General features: G+C 48.1%; 2 protein-coding genes across 6 annotated transcripts in view; one reads left to right on the top strand and one right to left on the bottom strand.

Annotated features, from left to right (window-relative positions):
• Positions 1-7,539, bottom strand: part of GLOD4 (glyoxalase domain containing 4) — a 21,850-nt gene extending 14,311 nt beyond the window's left edge. For 2 of the 4 annotated variants that reach the window (XM_033185218.1, XM_033185220.1), the window contains exons 1-4: positions 7,371-7,539; positions 3,669-3,718; positions 1,770-1,890; positions 666-810 (exon numbers count right to left, since the gene is read on the bottom strand). In XM_033185218.1, the coding sequence (XP_033041109.1) occupies positions 666-810; positions 1,770-1,890; positions 3,669-3,718; positions 7,371-7,460 (406 nt within the window). In that variant the 5' untranslated portion in view covers positions 7,461-7,539. Of the gene's footprint in view, positions 1-665; positions 811-1,769; positions 1,891-3,592; positions 3,719-7,370 lie in introns of all 4 variants that reach the window. The other 2 variants (XM_033185221.1, XM_033185222.1) reach the window with 2 other exon arrangements.
• Positions 7,375-17,494, top strand: MRM3 (mitochondrial rRNA methyltransferase 3). Of its 2 annotated transcripts, XM_033185216.1 has the most exons (4): positions 7,375-7,896; positions 8,284-8,528; positions 13,223-13,390; positions 16,511-17,494. In XM_033185216.1, exons 1-4 carry the CDS (start codon positions 7,583-7,585, stop codon positions 17,071-17,073), a joined length of 1,290 nt encoding a protein of 429 aa, XP_033041107.1. In that variant the 5' UTR covers positions 7,375-7,582; the 3' UTR covers positions 17,074-17,494. The 2 variants fall into 2 exon arrangements, with proteins under 2 accessions (XP_033041107.1, XP_033041108.1); XM_033185217.1 differs by lacking the exons at positions 7,375-7,896; positions 8,284-8,528 and adding an exon at positions 11,955-12,150.

Raw genomic sequence — 17,494 nt, 5'->3', positions numbered from 1 at the left:
AAATAAAAGCTGGGCATAGTGGCAGGCACCTGTAATCCCAGCTACTTGGGAGGCTGAGGAAGGAGAATTGCTTGAACCCAGAGGGCAGAGGTTGCAGTGAACAGAGATCATGCCACTGCACTCCCGCCAGAGCGACAGAGTCTCAAAAAAAACAAAAGCAAACAGAAGTCAGCATTGTCTCTCCTACCAGATGGGCATGTGGGAGCATGTGGCCCTGCCTGCTCCTGGCAGCCCTCCTGCAAGCTTGAGGGGACTAGCTCTAGGAGAGGCACCTGCAGAGAACAACACAACGTAAAAAGAGAAAAAAGTGGCGAGCTGGCGAATCATCTAACCTTGAAATCTTCCCCACCTATAGAACACCTGCTCTGTGAGCTAAAACATTCCGTAACTGTTCAATGTAGCTGGGTTTTCTGTTATTTACAGATGAAAGACTCACAAATCAATAAATTACCAGTAGAACAGAACCAGTCTAGATCCCCTATTGCTATGTATTAAAGTTCTGATATGAGAATATAATTTCTCCGATAACAGGTAAAAGCACTGGCTGGGGAAGACACGTCACGGGAACACAGAAAGACTCGACAGAAGAAAGACAGGCGGCCCTCACTCTCCTTTCCTCAAACATGCCTTTACACAGAGGCTTGTACTGGTTCTGGTATAATTACCTGACTGAGGCAGACTGCAATTCTGCAAATAGAACTTATATCCTCCTGGGGCCTCGGTTTCAAAAACACCTTCTGCGACTTCCGTCAGGGGCCACTCCAGCTTCCTGGCGTTGCTGACAGCCTGGCTAGAAGCGAGCGTGATTCCCTAAAACAAACCACAGTGCGTCCAAGTACATGGTCACAACCGATATTTTACAGAACAAGACAATGAGCCCAACCCCTACTGCCTACTGCCTTTAGGTAAAATCACCTAAGATTAACTGGCATCCCACATTTTCTTCTAGTGATTTAAAAACAGGTTTTCCATGTTTTATCCCACAAACATTCAGATCTTCATGAATAATAGAACAGAAATTGAAATGCCAGTGAAGTCTGATTCATTTAATACCAAAGATAACCTCTTCTAATTCTGAAGATCTAGCCAGAGAAATCTTGATGCTACCTAGGTCTGCCAGCTAGCTACCTATTTAAGGTGAACTGTTCTTGCTTTTTTAACAAACAAACAAACAAAACAAAAATAAGCAAACTATCAAGGTTTCCTTACATTTAATCCAAGTGTCCAGAAATGTACACCTATGCTTTCTGATAAGACCAGCCTTGTTTCTAGCTTGGATTATTATAATGGCCTCTCTGCCTCCAGTCTTGTAAATCCATTATCCACTCCGCAGCCAAAGTAAACTTTCCAAAACGCATCCTACACTCCACCCCCAGACAGCAGCCAGCCTTGTTTTCCCTTTGCTCAAAGTCCTCCAATGGCTCATTTCTCTCGGATGACTTATGGTCTAGGAGGCCCCCTGCAGTCTTACCCCATGGCACTGCTGACCCCATCTCTTACCACGTTCCCCTCTCGTTCTCTATTCCAGCCACACTGGCTTCCTTACACCTCCTTGAACACTCCAGATGTTACCTGAGGGCTCTTGCACAGGCTATTCTCTGCCTGGAATGCTCGTCCCCCAGATACCCACATGGCTAACTCCTTCACCTCTTTTGAGCCTCTGCTCAAGTGTTATCTCTTCACTCACACACACCCTCAACACCCTACTCAAATTTACAACCAGCCACCTACCCCCAGCCAAAAATCCACTAGAAAAAAACAGTATTTACCATAAAGTCATTGCCAAGCTTGTAGTCTCCGATGCCGTAATTGTAAGTCAGTTCTGCAACAAAATGATCATCCTCAGGCCCAAATCCCACCATTGTTTTACTCCATTTGCCATCATAAGGCCTAGAAAATAAAAGTAAATGAACTCAGTGACCACAGACAAATCGGCCTCAGGCCACCCCCAGAGAACTACTGGGCACAGAGAAATGAGCAGTCCTGTCTGGTCCTAAAAGTTCTCTTAAGGATGAGATGACTTCAGATGGTGCAGAAAGCAGCTGTGGGCAGTGCTCATGGGACCCTACGACAAGCTCCTAAGACTATCTATTCAGCATCTACGTGAAGGAAAGATTTGTTCACCTTTTCTGTAAAGCAAGGAACAGAATCCTAAAGACAGTTCTCCATCTGACCTGTTATTTCCTTGACTATCAATCAATAAGCATGGACTTGGACTGTTCCAACTTGTCATGGTACTAAGCTTAAGAGATGGCCGGGCACGGTGGCTCAGGCCTGTAATCCCAGCACTTTGGGAGGCCGAGGTGGGAGGATCACCTGAGGTCAGGAGTTCAAGACCAGCCTGGCCAACATGGTGAAACCCCATCTCTACTAAAAATACAAAAATTAGCCAGGCATAGTGGCACATGCCTGCAGTCCCACGTACTAGGGAGGCTGAGGGAGGAGAACTGCTTGAACCCGGGAGACAGAGGTTGCAGTGAGCCAGCATAATGACCATGTACTCTCAGCTGGGTGACAGAGTGAGACTCTCTCTGGATACTGGACAAACAAAGATACTGGAAGCCGCTGTTTCATCCAGAGCATGTATTTATTTGCATTTGTGGCATAGTATGAAACATATCTGGTCACTGTCCCGGGTTCCTCTGGAATTTCCTGATGGGGACATCTTTTGCTATTATTTATTTGCATTTGTGGCATAACATGAAACATATCTGGTCACTGTCCCCAGTTCCTCTGGAATTTCCTGACGGGAACATATTTCGTTATTATTTATTTGCATTTGTGGCATAATATGCAACATATCTGGTCACTGTCCCCGGTTCCTCTGGAATTTCCTGATGGGAACGTCTGTTGTTATTCACAATGAGCCCCTTTCAGTCACACCTGAGTTTATGCTAATGAGGAGACTTAGAGTGGGGCCTCTATATAGACTCAGGATGGGGCTGGTCACCAGAAAGACAAATGATTAGAGGACTGGAACTTTCAGTCCCACCCACCAACCTCTGGGAAGGAAAGGGGTGGAGACTGTGCTCTATTAGGCTTGAACAACGAGACCTGATGAGCTTCTGGGATGTTGAACGCACGCAGGTGCTGGATTGGAGCCTGTCCCGGAACAGCATGGAAGTTCTACTGCCCTGCCCATGCCCTGCCCTATGTATCTCATCTGTGCAGCCGTTTCTAACTCGTATCCTTTATAATAAGCCAGTAAATGCAAGTAAGTGTTTCCAGCGTTTCCCTTCGTTCCATGAGCCACTGTGCTAGATTATCAAACCTGAGGAAGCAGGAGCGGAAAGCCCTGACGTGTAGCTGGTCATCAGAAACCCTGGAGGTCCAGACTGTGACCAGCACTTGACATGGTGGAAATCTTCCGGGACTGAGCCCTTAACTTGTGGGATCTGACATGAACTCCAGGTAGAGTCCGAATCGGATTCAATAACAGGACAGCCGGCTGGTATTAGAGAGCTGGAGAATTGCTTCGTGTGCCACAAGTGTTGTATGAGAGTGCAGAGAAAAGAGTATGTGTTCCCCATGTTCCTGAAGTTGCCTCCACAATTTACCGCCTCCTGAATTACTTCCACTGCTTTATACTCACTTTGAGAAACTGTCTATCTCTGTTATCCGGGTGTAGTCAGAGCCTAAAGGAGATTTTAAGAAACGAGGTAGCATACCCATTACAGGCGGCTTTGCAGCCTTCTTCAAATTCCTCGTGCCGCAGAACCTGGTGTGAGATTCAGAATAAATTGTCAAGTGTTACTAGTACTGTTCACAGCATCTTTAGCACAAACTAAAATGTCAAAACACAGATATTACCATTTGTCAGCTTTACTTGTAAAAGAACAAAAGCAAATGAGCTTTATACTTCCGCCAGGATAGAAGTAGTAGAAGCAAGAACAGTTTGACACCAAGGGTCGCGCTACCCAATCAGCTGTGAAATCTATTGAGATTGGTAAGCAGTGCTATGCAGTGGGAAAAAGTGCAGCCTTCAGCATTAAAGAAGTCTGATTTGGACCGGGCACGGTGGCTCACGTCTGTAATACCAGCACTTTGGGAGATCAAGGCAGGTGGATTGCCTGAAGTCAGGAGCTCAAGATCAACCTGGCAAACATGGTGAAACCCCATCTCAACTGAAAATACAAAAATGAGCCAGGCGAGGTGGCACGTGCCTGTGATCCCAGGTATTCAGGAGGCTGAGGCAGGAGAATCACTTGGACCCATGAGATGGAGGTTGCAGTGAGCAGAGATCACGCCACTGCACTCCAGCCTGGGTCATGAGCAAAACTCCATTTCAAAATGAATTTAAAAAAGGACGGGCACTGTGGCTCATGCCTGTCATCCCAGCACTTTGGGAGGCTGAGGTGGGCGGATCACCTGAGGTCGGGAGTTCGAGACCAGCCTGGCCAACACAGTGAAACCCCGTCTCTATTAAAAATACAAAATTAGCCAGGCGCGGTCGTGGGCGCTTGTAATCCCACCTACTCAGGAGGCTCAGGCAGAAGAATTGTTTGAACACGAGAGGCAGAGGTTGCAGTGAGCTGAGATTGCACCATTACACTCCAGCCTGGGTGACAAGAGCAAACCTCAATCTCAAAAAAAAAAAAAAAGCAAAAAGTCTGAGTTGGAATTCCATCATTTAGTAGTTGTGTAACTCTGAGCAAGTTAGAATCTGAGTCTCAGTCTCCTAACATGTGATGGGAATGGAAGTTATTAAAGCATTTCACAGAACCCTGTACACAGCAGGCTCTCCATGTGTTAGCTTTAGTCTTCCTTTTTGATTCCCACAGCTCCTGCCAGTTCAAGTTCCCAATGCTCTGCTAAGACTATTAAAAATCATCCTTATTGATATCCTTCCTTAATACCACCATAAAAGTACATGCCTAAAGCACACAGCTCTGACCCCATCACTGCCCTGTTTAAGAACGTTTAAGTGAGTTCCCTTCTTACTGCAGCATAAAATCCAAATTCTTGACAGGCGTGGTGGCTCAAGCCTGTAATCCCAGCACTTTGGGAGGCCGAGACGGGCGGATCACGAGGTCAGAAGATCGAGACCATCCTGGCTAACACAGTGAAACCCCGTCTCTACTAAAAAAAAAAATACAAAAAAACTAGCCAGGCGCGGTGGTGGGCGCCTGTAGTCCCAGCTACTCGGGAGGCTGAGACAGGAGAATGGCATAAACCCGGGAGGCAGAGCTTGCAGTGAGCTGAGATCCAGCCACTGCACTGCAGCCTGGGCGGCAGAGCGAGACTCCGTCTCAAAATCCAAATTCTTTAGCATAGCATTCAAGATACTATTAGAAGCAATGCCGACCTGTCCGTCCTGATATCCCATCTCCTCAACTTCAACTAAGCAACCTCAACTAAAGGCACATAAAACCAGTGGCTTCACAAACATATGCCATCACTGCACTGGCTCTTCAGTGTTACTATGTAGCTCCTCCTCTATCTGTGGATATCCCAACTTTAGAAGTCAACTCGAATCCTGGCTAACAAGGTGAAACCCTGTCTCTACTAAAAATACAAAAAAAAAAAAAAAAATGAGCCAGGAGTGGTGGCGGCCGCCTGTGGTCCCACCTACTGGGGAGGCTGAGGCAGGAGAATGGCGTGAACTTGGGAGGCGGAGACCGCGCCACTACACTCCAGCCTGGGCGGCAGAGCGAGACTCTGTCTCAAAAAAAAAAAAGTCAACTGAAATACAAGGTCTACATGAATTATTTCCTCATCACCCAGGTTGCAAAAACCTCTCCTTTTGTATTTTCATAATAGTTGCTAATACTTATATAATGTACTCTCATCTATATGTTAAATACTATACATATAATAAGGTGTTTAATCTTTTTTTTTGAGACAGAGTTTTGCTTTTGTCGCCCAGGCTGGAATACAATGGCGCGATCTCAGCTCACTGCAACCTCTGCCTCCCAGGTACAAGCAATTCTCCTGCCTCAGCCTCCTGAGTAGCTGGGATTACAGGTGTGCGCCACCACGCCCGGGGAATTTTTGTATTTTTAGTAGAGACGAGGTTTCACCATGTTGGCCAGGCTGGTGTCCAACTCCTGACCTCCAGTGATCCGCGCCTGGGCCTCCCAAAGTGCTGGGATTACAGGTGTGAGGCCCCGCGCCCTGCACATGTTTAGTCTTTATAGCAACCTTTTGATCAACGAAGAAATACTAACAAGGGACAGCTCTGTGGTTTCTGCTATCGAAAGTTTTGTGGTTTTTCACTATCAAATTCTGACTTCCATTACCATCACCTACGTACAAATTCAGTTCCATCTCCCACCCCAACCCAGGCCATGACCTCTAATGGAGGATATCCATCAGGGTCATTTGAACCTTTGTTCCTTTGTTGCCAAAACTCAATGTAGTACCCTAAAAATAGCAGACTTTTTTTTTTTTTTTTTTGAGACGGAGTCTCGCTCTGTCGCCCAGGCTGGAGTGCAGTGGCGCGATCTCGGCTCACTGCAAGCTCCGTTTCCCGGGTTCACGCCATTCTCCTGCCTCAGCCTCCCGAGTAGCTGGGACTACAGGCGCCCACCACCGCGCCTGGCTAATGTTTTGTATTTTTAGTAGAGACGTGGTTTCACTGTGTTAACCAGGATGGTCTCAATCCCCTGACCTCGTGATCCACCCGCCTCAGCCTCCCAAAGTGCTGGGATTACAGGCGCGAGCCACTGCGCCCGGCAAAATAGCAGATATTTTAAAAATGATCTGACGAATTCAGACTCCCGTCTACCGCACCTTCTCTACACTAAACCGCGCTCTTGCACCTTTCAAGTCTTCCTTACTGGTGTGCTCCCAACTCCCCGGCTTATCGAAGGAGGTCCCCCAAACCCAGTTCCCCAACCGAGTCCTGCAGTAACAGTTTCTCCGGACCGGAGAGAGACTGCTTCTGGGTGCTGCCGAAAAGCAGACGGGTTGAGAGTTGGAGCACATATTCAGAGACTGAGTACCCGAGCGGAGCCATTCCGACCAGCCCTGACAGAAGCAGAACTCTGAATATGCTGGTTTTACCTACATCAAAGGCTCCAAACCGGAAAAGACAAATATTAACTGGAAAGCATTATATAACATTTTGTTTATTTACCGTCTTTTCCAGTAGACAGTAAGCTCCACCAGGGCGGAGCTCAATAAACATCTACGAGTGACTTAAACGAAAGGACGTGCTGGGCACACCTAACACGATTAGTCCCCTCTCCAAGGCCTATGATCCCCACAGGCAACTCGCCGCTCCTGAAGCTGAACTCCGCGCAGGGCCTAAGGTCGGGCACCCTCAGGCTGAGGTTGACGACACAGCCATCTTCCCCCCTCTCCGCCAGGGCCGGCTCGGGCGCCCGTTCTCGCCTCGCGCGCCACCCCCGGTCGAACCCGGCCTGCACCTTCATCCCCAGGACGTCCCGATAGAAACGCGCCGTCTGGAAGCGGTTTCCCACTTTGAATACAAAGTGCAGAGCCCTGCGAGCAGCCATGACTCCCGCGCACGCAGCCGTCACGCGCACTGTACGGCCCAGGCCACGACGGGCGCCCCGGGCCGTGACGTCACTGGCCGCCGACGGCGCGCTTTCGTGACGCAGCCCGGGTCTCAGGGAAGATGGCGGCGCTGGTGAGAACCGCGAGGATTGTCGTGCGGCCGTTGCTGCAGGTGGTGCAGCCTTGGGACCTTGACTCGAGGCGCTGGGTCCGGGCGCTGCGGCGGAGCCCAGTGAAAGTGGTGTTTCCTTCCGGAGAGGTGGTGGAACGGAAACGCGCTCCCGGGAAGCAGCCCCGCAAGGCAGCCTCTGAGGCCAGTGCCCGGGAGCAACGAGAGAAACCACCGCTTGAGGAGTCCCCACCCCACGCTCCCAGCACCTGGGAAGAGTCTGGGCTTCGCTACGATAAAGCTTATCCCGGGGACAGGAGGCTGAGGTGATGTGGGTCTTGAGACCTGTCGAATGTTCTCGTTTCCCTTCCCGCCTCACAGCGGAACCTTAACCTCCTTCTCCCGATGGAGGACTTCTTCCAGTACAGCCCGCTGGTTTTTGTATTATGCACAGAGGGCCGAATACGTGTCTTTGGAATTAGCTTCTGTTTCCCCTCAGCTCTTTGTTGTTTTTGTTTCACCATGTTGGTCAGCCTGGTCTCGAACTCCTGACCTCAGGTGATCCGCCCGCCTCGGCCTCCCAAAGTGCTGGGATGACAGGCGGGAGCCGCCGCGCCCGGCCCCCTCCTTAGCTCTTTATTTGTGTTACAACTAAGCGTGTCTCAGTAACAAGGATGTTGATAGTTACCTGTTTTTTTTATTTCCATCTACAGCAGTGTAATGACAATAGTAAAGTCCAGGCCGTTTCGGGAAAAACAAGGGAAGATCCTGCTGGAAGGTCGCAGGCTCATTACAGACGCTCTCAAGGCTGGAGCTGTGCCAAAAATGTTCTTCTTTAGCCGTCTAGAATACCTAAAGGAGCTGCCAGTCGATAAGCTAAAAGGTGTCAGCCTCATTAAGGTGAAATTTGAGGATATCAAGGATTGGTCCGACCTCGTTACGCCACAAGGAATCGTGGGTCAGTGATTATTACACAGTGTATCTTTTTTTTGTTGTTTTTTTTGTCTTGCTCTGTCGCCCAGGCTGGAGTGCAATGGCGCCATCTCAGCCCACTGCAACCTCCGCCTCTCAGGTTCAAGGGATTCTCCTGCCTCAGCCTCCAGAGTAGCTGAGACTACGGGCATGCACCACCAAGCCTGGCTAATTTTTGTATTTTTAGTAGAGATGGGGCTTCATCATGTTGGCCAGGCTGGTGTTGAACTCCTGACCCCAGGTGATCCTCCCGCCTCAGCCTCCTAAAGTGCTGGCATTACAGGCATGAGCCACTGTGCCCAGCCTTATGCAGTGTATCTTAAGGTGTGGAGACCTAGGATTAATTTCTCATACTTGTCTTAGGACAGCAGATTTCATTGAAATGAAATTCAAAATGTTACAATTAGAAAAATATAATTCTCAAACCTGTGTATCTTAGAATATTTTCAATGGAAATTGAAACTCGTTTTTCACTATCATTCGTGTTGTGGCTCTTTATGATCTCTAGGAAGAACCACTATTCCTCAAACCTTGTATTTTTTAGATTACGTCTTCAACTTTTTATGTCAGATTAAAACTTAAGAAAATGTTTACTAAAAGAGTTAGCCCTTCATTTCTGCAAAAACTCTGCTGATGTGACAACTGTTAATAAACTCCTTATTCTAGAAGAAGATCTAAGAAGTGAGGGATAAGCCGTAATGTACTGCCCTGTTTAGCCCAATAAACAGAGAACCTTGTCTTCCAGTCTGTTTCTTCATTTGGCTGAATCTAACTTAACCTTATTTTTTTTTTTTTTTGAGGCGGAGTCTCGCTCTGTCGCTGGGACTGGAGTGCAGTGGCTGGATCTCAGCTCACTGCAAGCTCCACCTCCCGGGTTTATGCCATTCTCCTGCCTCAGCCTCCCGAGTAGCTGGGACTACAGGCGCCCGCCACCTCGCCCGGCTAGTTTTTTTTTTTGTATTTTTTTTTTTTTTTTTTTGAGACGGAGTCTTGCTCTGTCGCCCGGGCTGGAGTGCAGTGGCCGGATCTCAGCTCACTGCAAGCTCCGCCTCCCGGGTTCACGCCATTCTCCTGCCTCAGCCTCCCGAGTAGCTGGGACTACAGACGCCCGCCACCTCGCCCGGCTAGTTTTTTTGTATTTTTTAGTAGAGACGGGGTTTCACAGTGTTCGCCAGGATGGTCTCGATCTTCTGACCTCGTGATCCGCCCGTCTCGGCCTCCCAAAGTGCTGGGATTACAGGCTTGAGCCACCGCGCCCGGCCTTTTTTTTGTATTTTTAGTAGAGACGGGGTTTCACCGTATTAGCCAGGATGGTCTCGATCTCCTGACCTCGTGATCCGCCTGTCTCGGCCTCCCAAAGTGCTGGGATTACAGGCTTGAGCCACTGCGCCCGGCCCTAACTTAACCTTATTTAACTCTGATGTTGATTAGCAATTACAAAGTCTTTGGTCTAAATATGAGAAGTTTTTCATACATTTTTGACATTGGAGTTTTATTTAAGATATGAAAACTGAACCCTTGAACTGTTGGGAGAGGAGATTCTGGGGGGCCGTCTCTTGTTTCTGTAATCCAGTGAGTCACAGGGATCTGTGCCTCTACAATCAGAACTCTTAGATCCTAGGATGGGGACTTGGATTACTAAAGTACCTGGAATTACTCGTGCTAAGTAACCATATTCTCACTAGATACTGCCCTCTAATCCACACTCGATGCTTCAGTGAATGTGTCATTCATTTTTACTGAGCTTGTCACTTTGGGCACGTGTGCTAACAGTGGCCATCCCATCTTGAACTTCATCATTATACCTGCTTTCATCATTTCCTGGCTTTATAATTTTTCTATTATTTAGCTTATCCTTATGTTACTATATTTTAGATTTAAGGGCAAGGAATAAGGGAGAAATGGATAGGAACTGGCAGCACCTGTCAGGCTTTAGACAGACACTCCCCAGAATCCAGTGACGTACGTAGGGTCTCTGTGGGGTGGGTTCTTATTACCACAGACATTCAAGTAGAAGTAAAGGACTTCTAAGATCCCCTGCCCTACTGAATGGCTTGTGGCCATCTGTGACTCGGAAGTGGAGGCTCTCTCACAGCACACAGACGCCTAATACCCTTCCATTGCCTTCAGTGGTGGGTAGGCTTTTTACCTGCACAGTCTTTAGAAAGAATCCTAAATCTTTGATTGTATCATGTTTCAGTACAAGTACTACTTCATTCATCTCCTGACTTCAGTCAGTAGCCCATTTATTGGAGCAATTAGATATGACAAAATACTAGTAAGATTCAAAAAAACTGTACAGTCCCTTCGGAGCAGACTACAGAGGGTTTGAATATTTGATAATCATCCATAAAGAGTTTAAGGTAGTGCTTGGCCTAAAAAAAAATGTTTACTAAAAGATTTATCTTTTACTAAATGTTTACTAAAAGGTTATCATTATCACCTCTACCAGGAAACATGGTGATTCAAAAAGAAACTTGTAGATATATGATACCTCCATGTGAATAACTTCGTCTGTACCACAGAAATTTCATGTGCTCTAAAGCCATTTTTAATATTGTTATTAGCCTTTTTCCAGTTTTTCTCTTTTCCCATAAATTATTTCCATAAAACTTTAGAGATTATTATAATGTAGAGATTATTATAATGCAGATTAGATAATGTAGATCATTATATAATGTATATATAATTTTATAATGTAGAGATTATTAAATAGGGAGAGAATGTTCCACTAAGAAGGCCACTTGGGGTTTTCATTTTCCCAGATAGTCCCAGACTCCATTTTACTCTTTTGTATCAGACTGAGGACAGAGAGGTCACGGGTAAGTGGCTGTACCCATTCTAAAGCTCCCAGGCTTCTGCACCTCCAGTGTGAGGCCTTAGAAGTGACTCAAGCGTTCAATGCACCCACAGCCCCTTTGTTTTGCAGAGTATGTACCTAAGACAGTGCTTCCAAGCCAGTGTATTTGAAAAAGGGGTCGTTACTTTGATGTGTTCAAGTTTTGAAATTCAGATTCTTTTTCCTAGGAATGTACTTTTAATTTTAAAATGTGTGATAAAGGTCAGATAAATCAGAGTATAGCAGGCTAATAATTGTTTTTTAAATATTTAAGTTAAACCTACACACTGTTTCTTAAAAGCCTACCTGGTAGGAAGATGGGCACAGGTTATAGAAACAAGACAGTTAAGGGAGCACAGGAACTCACTGAAGAAGGTCGCAATCGGTCAGTAAGGTGTTTAGCTTCTCTAGTAATCAGGGAAAAGGCAAGTTAAAATAATGGCATGCCATTTTTTCTGTCACACTGGGAAAAATGGAAACAAATGATAGACCCTCTGTTGAGAAGGGTTTGAGCTGGAAAACAGGTTTGGTTTTGTTTTTTGTTTTTGTATTTTTATTAGAGACGGGGTTTCACCATGTTGTTCAGGCTGGTCTCAAACTCCTGACCTTGTGATCCGCCCACCTCAGCTTCCCAAAGTGCTGGGATTTTAAGCGTGAGCCACCGTGCCTGGCCAAAAGCAGATATGTACGAGTTCCTGATGTGAATAAATGGAAAGAGCCCGTGTGAACGTTCAGAGTGCACACTCATCATTTGTCCATTTCACTCAAGGTATTTATGCTAGAGAAATATTTAGACACATGGACAGACATTACTGCGGGGATACCCATTGCAGCATTATTTGTAACAGAGAAAAATTCAAATAATTTAACAGTCCATAGGGGAAGAGCAAAACGAACTGAGGTACATTCATACTACACAACAAGCCGGGCGCGGTGGCTCACCCTGTCATCCCAGCAGTTCGGGAGGCTGAGGCGGGCAGATCACCTGAGGTCAGGAGTTTGAGACCAGCTTGGCCAACATGGCGAAACCCCGTCTCTATTAAAAATACAAGAAATCAGCCGGGTGTGGTTGCGGGTCCCTGTAATCCAGCTACTTGGGAGGCTGAGAGGCAGGAGAATTGCTTAAACCCGGGAGGCACAGGTTGCAGTGAGCCAACATTACACCATTGTACTCCAGCCGGGGCGACAGAGTGAGAGAATGAGACTGTCTCAAAAAAAAAAAAAATAGCCTACAGCAGTTAAAGGCAAAAAGTAGCATCAAACATACTGACATGGTAAGTTCAAGATACGTTGTTATGTAAAATAAGTAGATTACAGAATAATACAGAGTATGACACCTAATGTAAAAGAAATACATTTATATATGGACAGGTGTGTGTATATATAGGTAGATGCATAGAACAAGTTCTAAAAGGATACAGTCCAGAACAGTTGAGGGGAGGAGAGTGGTAATGGTAGAATTTTATGTTGTTTGAATTTTGCCAATCAGAATGTATCGGTGTTTTTTTTTTCTTTTAGAGGGAGTCTCACTGTGTTGCCCTCAGCCTCCCAAGTAGCTGGGACTAGAGGCACGCGCCACCATGCTCGGCTAATCTTCGTATTTTTATCAGAGATGAGGTTTTGCCATGTTGGCCAGGCTGGTCTCGAACTCCTGACCTCAGGTGATCCACCTGCCTTGGCCTTCCAAAGTGTTGGGATTACAGGCGTGAGCCACTGCACCTGGCCCGTATTCATGTATTTTTATGTAACTAAGACCATATAAAGATTGATAAGTAAATGAAAAGTCAGACTATTCCCCATGCCCACACCAGGCAAGTAAACCATCTATTTTGTCTCCTCAGGGATTTTTGCCAAGCCGGACCATGTTAAGATGGCATATCCAAAGACTCAGCTTCAGCATTCACTGCCTTTATTACTGATTTGTGACAATCTCCGTGACCCTGGGAACCTGGGAACAATTCTGAGATCTGCAGCTGGGGCAGGCTGCAGCAAAGTGTTACTCACCAAAGGTAAGAGCATCCAAGGCCAGGCATGGTGGCTCACACCTGTAATCCAACCCTTTGGGAGGCCGAGGCAGGAGGGTCACTTGAGCCCAGGAGTTCAGGACCATCCTGGGCAACATAGTGAGACCTCGTCTCTACAAAAAAAATTAAAATCGGCTGGGTGTGGTGGGGTGTGCCTGTAGTCCCAGCAACTTGGGAGGCTGAGGTGGGAGGATTGCTTGAGCCTGGGATGTTGAGGCTGCAGCGAGCTCACCACTGCACTCCAGCCTGGACGACACAGTGAGACTCCCTCTCAAAAAAAAAAAAAAAAGGCCGGGCGCGGTGGCTCAAGCCTGTAATCCCAGCACTTTGGGAGGCCGAGACGGGCGGATCACGAGGTCAGGAGATGGAGACCATCCTGGCTAACACGGTGAAACCCCGTCTCTACTAAAAAATACAAAAAACTAGCCGGGCGACATGGCGGGCACCTGTAGTCCCAGCTACTCGGGAGGCTGAGGCAGGAGAATGGCGTAAACCCAGGAGGCGGAGCTTGCAGTGAGCTGAGATCCGGCCACTGCACTCCAGCCTGGGCGGCAGAGCGAGACTCCGTCTCAAAAAAAAAAAAAAAAAAAAACCAGGTGGATTAGTAGGTCTTTTTTTTAAAAAAATAGGGTCTCACTATGTTGCCTAGACTGGTGTTGAACTGGCTCTTGCTCAAGCAGTCCTCCTGCCTCAGTCTCCCAAAGCACTGGAATTACAGGCATGAGCAACCACGCCCAGCCAGGTGCGGCCATTGTTAGGTGAGCTAGGGCTCTGGGCAGGCAGACACAGGTTGGATCTTGGTCTGCCTTCACTAGCTCTGGTCCCTGAGCAGTAGTCCCTGAAGTGTCAGCTTCCTTGTTGGTGAAGTGGGAGGAATAACAATCTCCCTGGTCATTGTGAGGATTAAGTGAGATGATGCACATAAGGTACTTCACATCTTACCTGGCACACAAGTAATTCAGTAAATGCTGATTCTCTTTTTAAAAAATTATGTTTTTTTGTAGAGACAGGGTCTTGTTGTGTTGCCCAGGCTGATCTCAAACTCCTAAGCTCAAGGGATCCTCCTGCCTCAGCCTCGCAAAGTGCTGAGATTATAGGCGTGAGCCGCCATACCCAGCTGATGTTTATTATCTTTTAAAATTATCATGAAACCTGCTAGGAATGACGTCCGTCAGAAGCTCTGAATCCTAATGTCATCGTGATCTGTTTCCCTTAGTTTCCCTTAGCCTCAGCGTGGGTCACATGCCCTGCACGCACATCCGCCTCATTACATTTCTGTCTCTCATTGTCAGAAATGGGGGCTAATCGGCTTGGCTCTAAACAGACTTGTCTAACAGCTGGGGCATGCCCAAAATGTCCATTACACCTTGGGGGCGAGGGGACAGAGAGTTCCATTCATCAGCAACACGCCAGCCACCATTAAAAGTCAACTAATAGTGGCACCCGTTGTTGAGACTTGCCTGAATTGCTGCTTGCACCTCTTTCTCATCACGCCTTGCTAGAGTACGTTTCTGTGCCATGTGAGAGCTGCGTGCTGGGGTTCCGCGATCAGTACCCCGCTTACTCGCCCCGTTATTTAGTGCTCTGATAGCTATTATGGGCATTGGAAATAAATCTAAATAATCCAAGCAGTGTGGTTTTCACATTGACACTGATGGCTGGTGTGTAAGAAATGGGGAAAGAAAGGAAATACTTGGTGTGGTGCCCAGTATCCAGGACATGAGGATGACGGGAGGAGTCTCGCCTTTCTCCCCTCCAGGTAGAGGGGTCAGCCTGGGCCGGTCCTCTCACACATCTGGGCCCATCTCTGGTTTCCTGCAGGGAGAGGGAAAGGAAAGCCCGTGGTGGGGGTGCAGGCGCTGTTACATCCTCTGTGTCTTATTCTCCTTTTAAAATCTGGTTTGCCTGGTTCGTCTATCCTGAGGTTTGACAAATTAACTTTTAAAAGAACTCGTCAGGAGAAGACTTGCGCTAACAAATTGTGCGGGGGAGGGTGGGAGGTGACACAGTCCCTGTGGGGCCCCACCCTGGGCCGCTCTCCAGCCCGCCTGTGGTGAGGAGCAGGCCCTGGCAAAGGCCAGGCTGAGGCTGCTGCTGGGGTGGCCTCTTGCCTCATTTCCTCTCTAGCGCCTTCCCTGCTCCAGTGCAGACTGAATGTTGAAGCCCAGTGGGTCTTGATGAAACACAGATCTGATTCTGTCATTGCTTTGCTTAAGATACCTCAATGGCATGATACTGTCTTCAGATAAAATGCCAAACTCCTCAGCTTCCCATAGGCGGCCTCCTCCGTGTTGGCCAGCCCACCTCCCACCTCCTGTGCTGCCACAGCCCCACCGCTGATTGGCCGGCTCACTTCCTGTGCCGCCACACCCCCACCCGCTGATTGGCGGGTTCACCTCCTGGGCTGCCACAGCCCCACCGCTGATTGGCCGGCTCACCTCCTGTGCCACCACACCCCTACCCGCTGATTGGCCAGCTCACCTGTGACACCATACCCCGACCCATTCATTGGCCAGCTCACCACCTGTGCTGCCACAGCCCCAGCGCTGATTGGCCGGCTCACCTCCTGTACCGCCAAAGCCCCACCGCTGATTGGCAGACTCACCTCGCTTTGCGCCACTCGCCCACTTCTTCTAGCCCTGTCCTCTGCCTGGGCCTTTCTCTCGGTGTCCTAGTCTTTTGGATGGTTTTTCTCATTGCCCTGCTTTGCCCATGGGTTTTCTATGACTGTGTTGGTGCTTCTTTTACATCAGTTACTGATACTGTAGTCATCTATTTAAATACCCAGGGCCACCACCCACTACACTGTGCGTTCCTTGGGGTTGGGGACTTTAATTCTCTCTGCATCTTCTGTGCAGTGTCTGGCACGTGTGTATGGGAGATGTTGAAAGGATGGATAAAATATTGTCAGCACTAGCAGGAATGACTCCTGCTTTGCTGGATGCTGTCACAGTCAGAGGCAGAAGTTCCCAGCTCTCAAGAAAGCTATCATAGAATAACTTCTGCTTTATCTCCTGATCCAAAATTAATCTGACTTACTCCACAGTCCCCTGGTCTGGGAAGATTTGTAACATCTTGATTGTATCCTGTCTGTTTATTTTCTAGGCTGTGTGGATCCCTGGGAGCCCAAAGTGCTCCGGGCGGGTATGGGCGCACATTTCCAGGTGCCCATTATCAATAATCTGGAGTGGGAAGCCGTGCCCAATTACCTGCCCCCTGACACCCGGGTCTATGTGGCTGACAACTGTGGTCTTTATGCCCAGGCTCAGATGTCTAATAAAGCTAGTGACCATGGCTGGCTGTCTAATCAACGGTTGCTGAAGTTTCACAAGTATGAAGAAGAGGAAGATGTAGAAACCGGAGCCAGTCAAGATTGGCTGCCTGATGTTGAGGTTCAGAGTTACGACTCAGACTGGACGGAGGCTCCGGCAGCTGTGGTGATTGGCGGGGAGACCTACGGCGTGAGCCTGGAGTCCCTGCAGCTGGCCGAGAGCACTGGTGGCAAGAGGCTGCTGATCCCCGTGGTGCCCGGTGTGGACAGCCTCAACTCGGCCATGGCGGCAAGCATCCTGCTTTTCGAAGGGAAAAGACAGCTGCGGGGGAGGGCGGAGCACTTGAGCAGGGACAGGAGTTACACTGAGAAGGATGCAGAAGTGACTTGTGCTTGACGACGCCTCCAGCTCCTCCTACACCAGCACACGAGTTGAAGGCTGGCAGCGTCAGTGACTACGGCCCCCATCTTCAGGGGGCAGGTGTGATGCGTCACACGGTTACAGGAAAAATACGAACTTCCTCTGAAAGAACAGGTCCAAATTCTTCCCAAGGCCTCCCATCGTGTCACTGATTTCAAGGTTCTATCTTTTTTCTCTTGGTGACCCACGTGGCTCCATGTGTTTTTAAAAATTGTCCACCAGGAAGCACTTTGTGCCCAGAAAGTTCCTGAAGCATCAACCTGGGCAGGGAGGCGTCCACTCCACCAGCTGGTGGGTGCTTGTAATCGTCAAGCACCAGTTACAGGTCACAGCCACGTCACTCACAGATGATTGTTGGTCGGTGGAAAATAAACGATGAGCAGTGGATTACGTTAAA

Source organism: Trachypithecus francoisi, unplaced genomic scaffold, assembly GCF_009764315.1.
Source record: "Trachypithecus francoisi isolate TF-2019V2 unplaced genomic scaffold, Tfra_2.0 Lachesis_group20, whole genome shotgun sequence".
NCBI lineage: Eukaryota > Metazoa > Chordata > Mammalia > Primates > Cercopithecidae > Trachypithecus > Trachypithecus francoisi.
The sequence above is the reverse complement of the archived record's forward strand: the minus strand, read 5'-3'. Positions and strand labels throughout refer to the sequence as shown.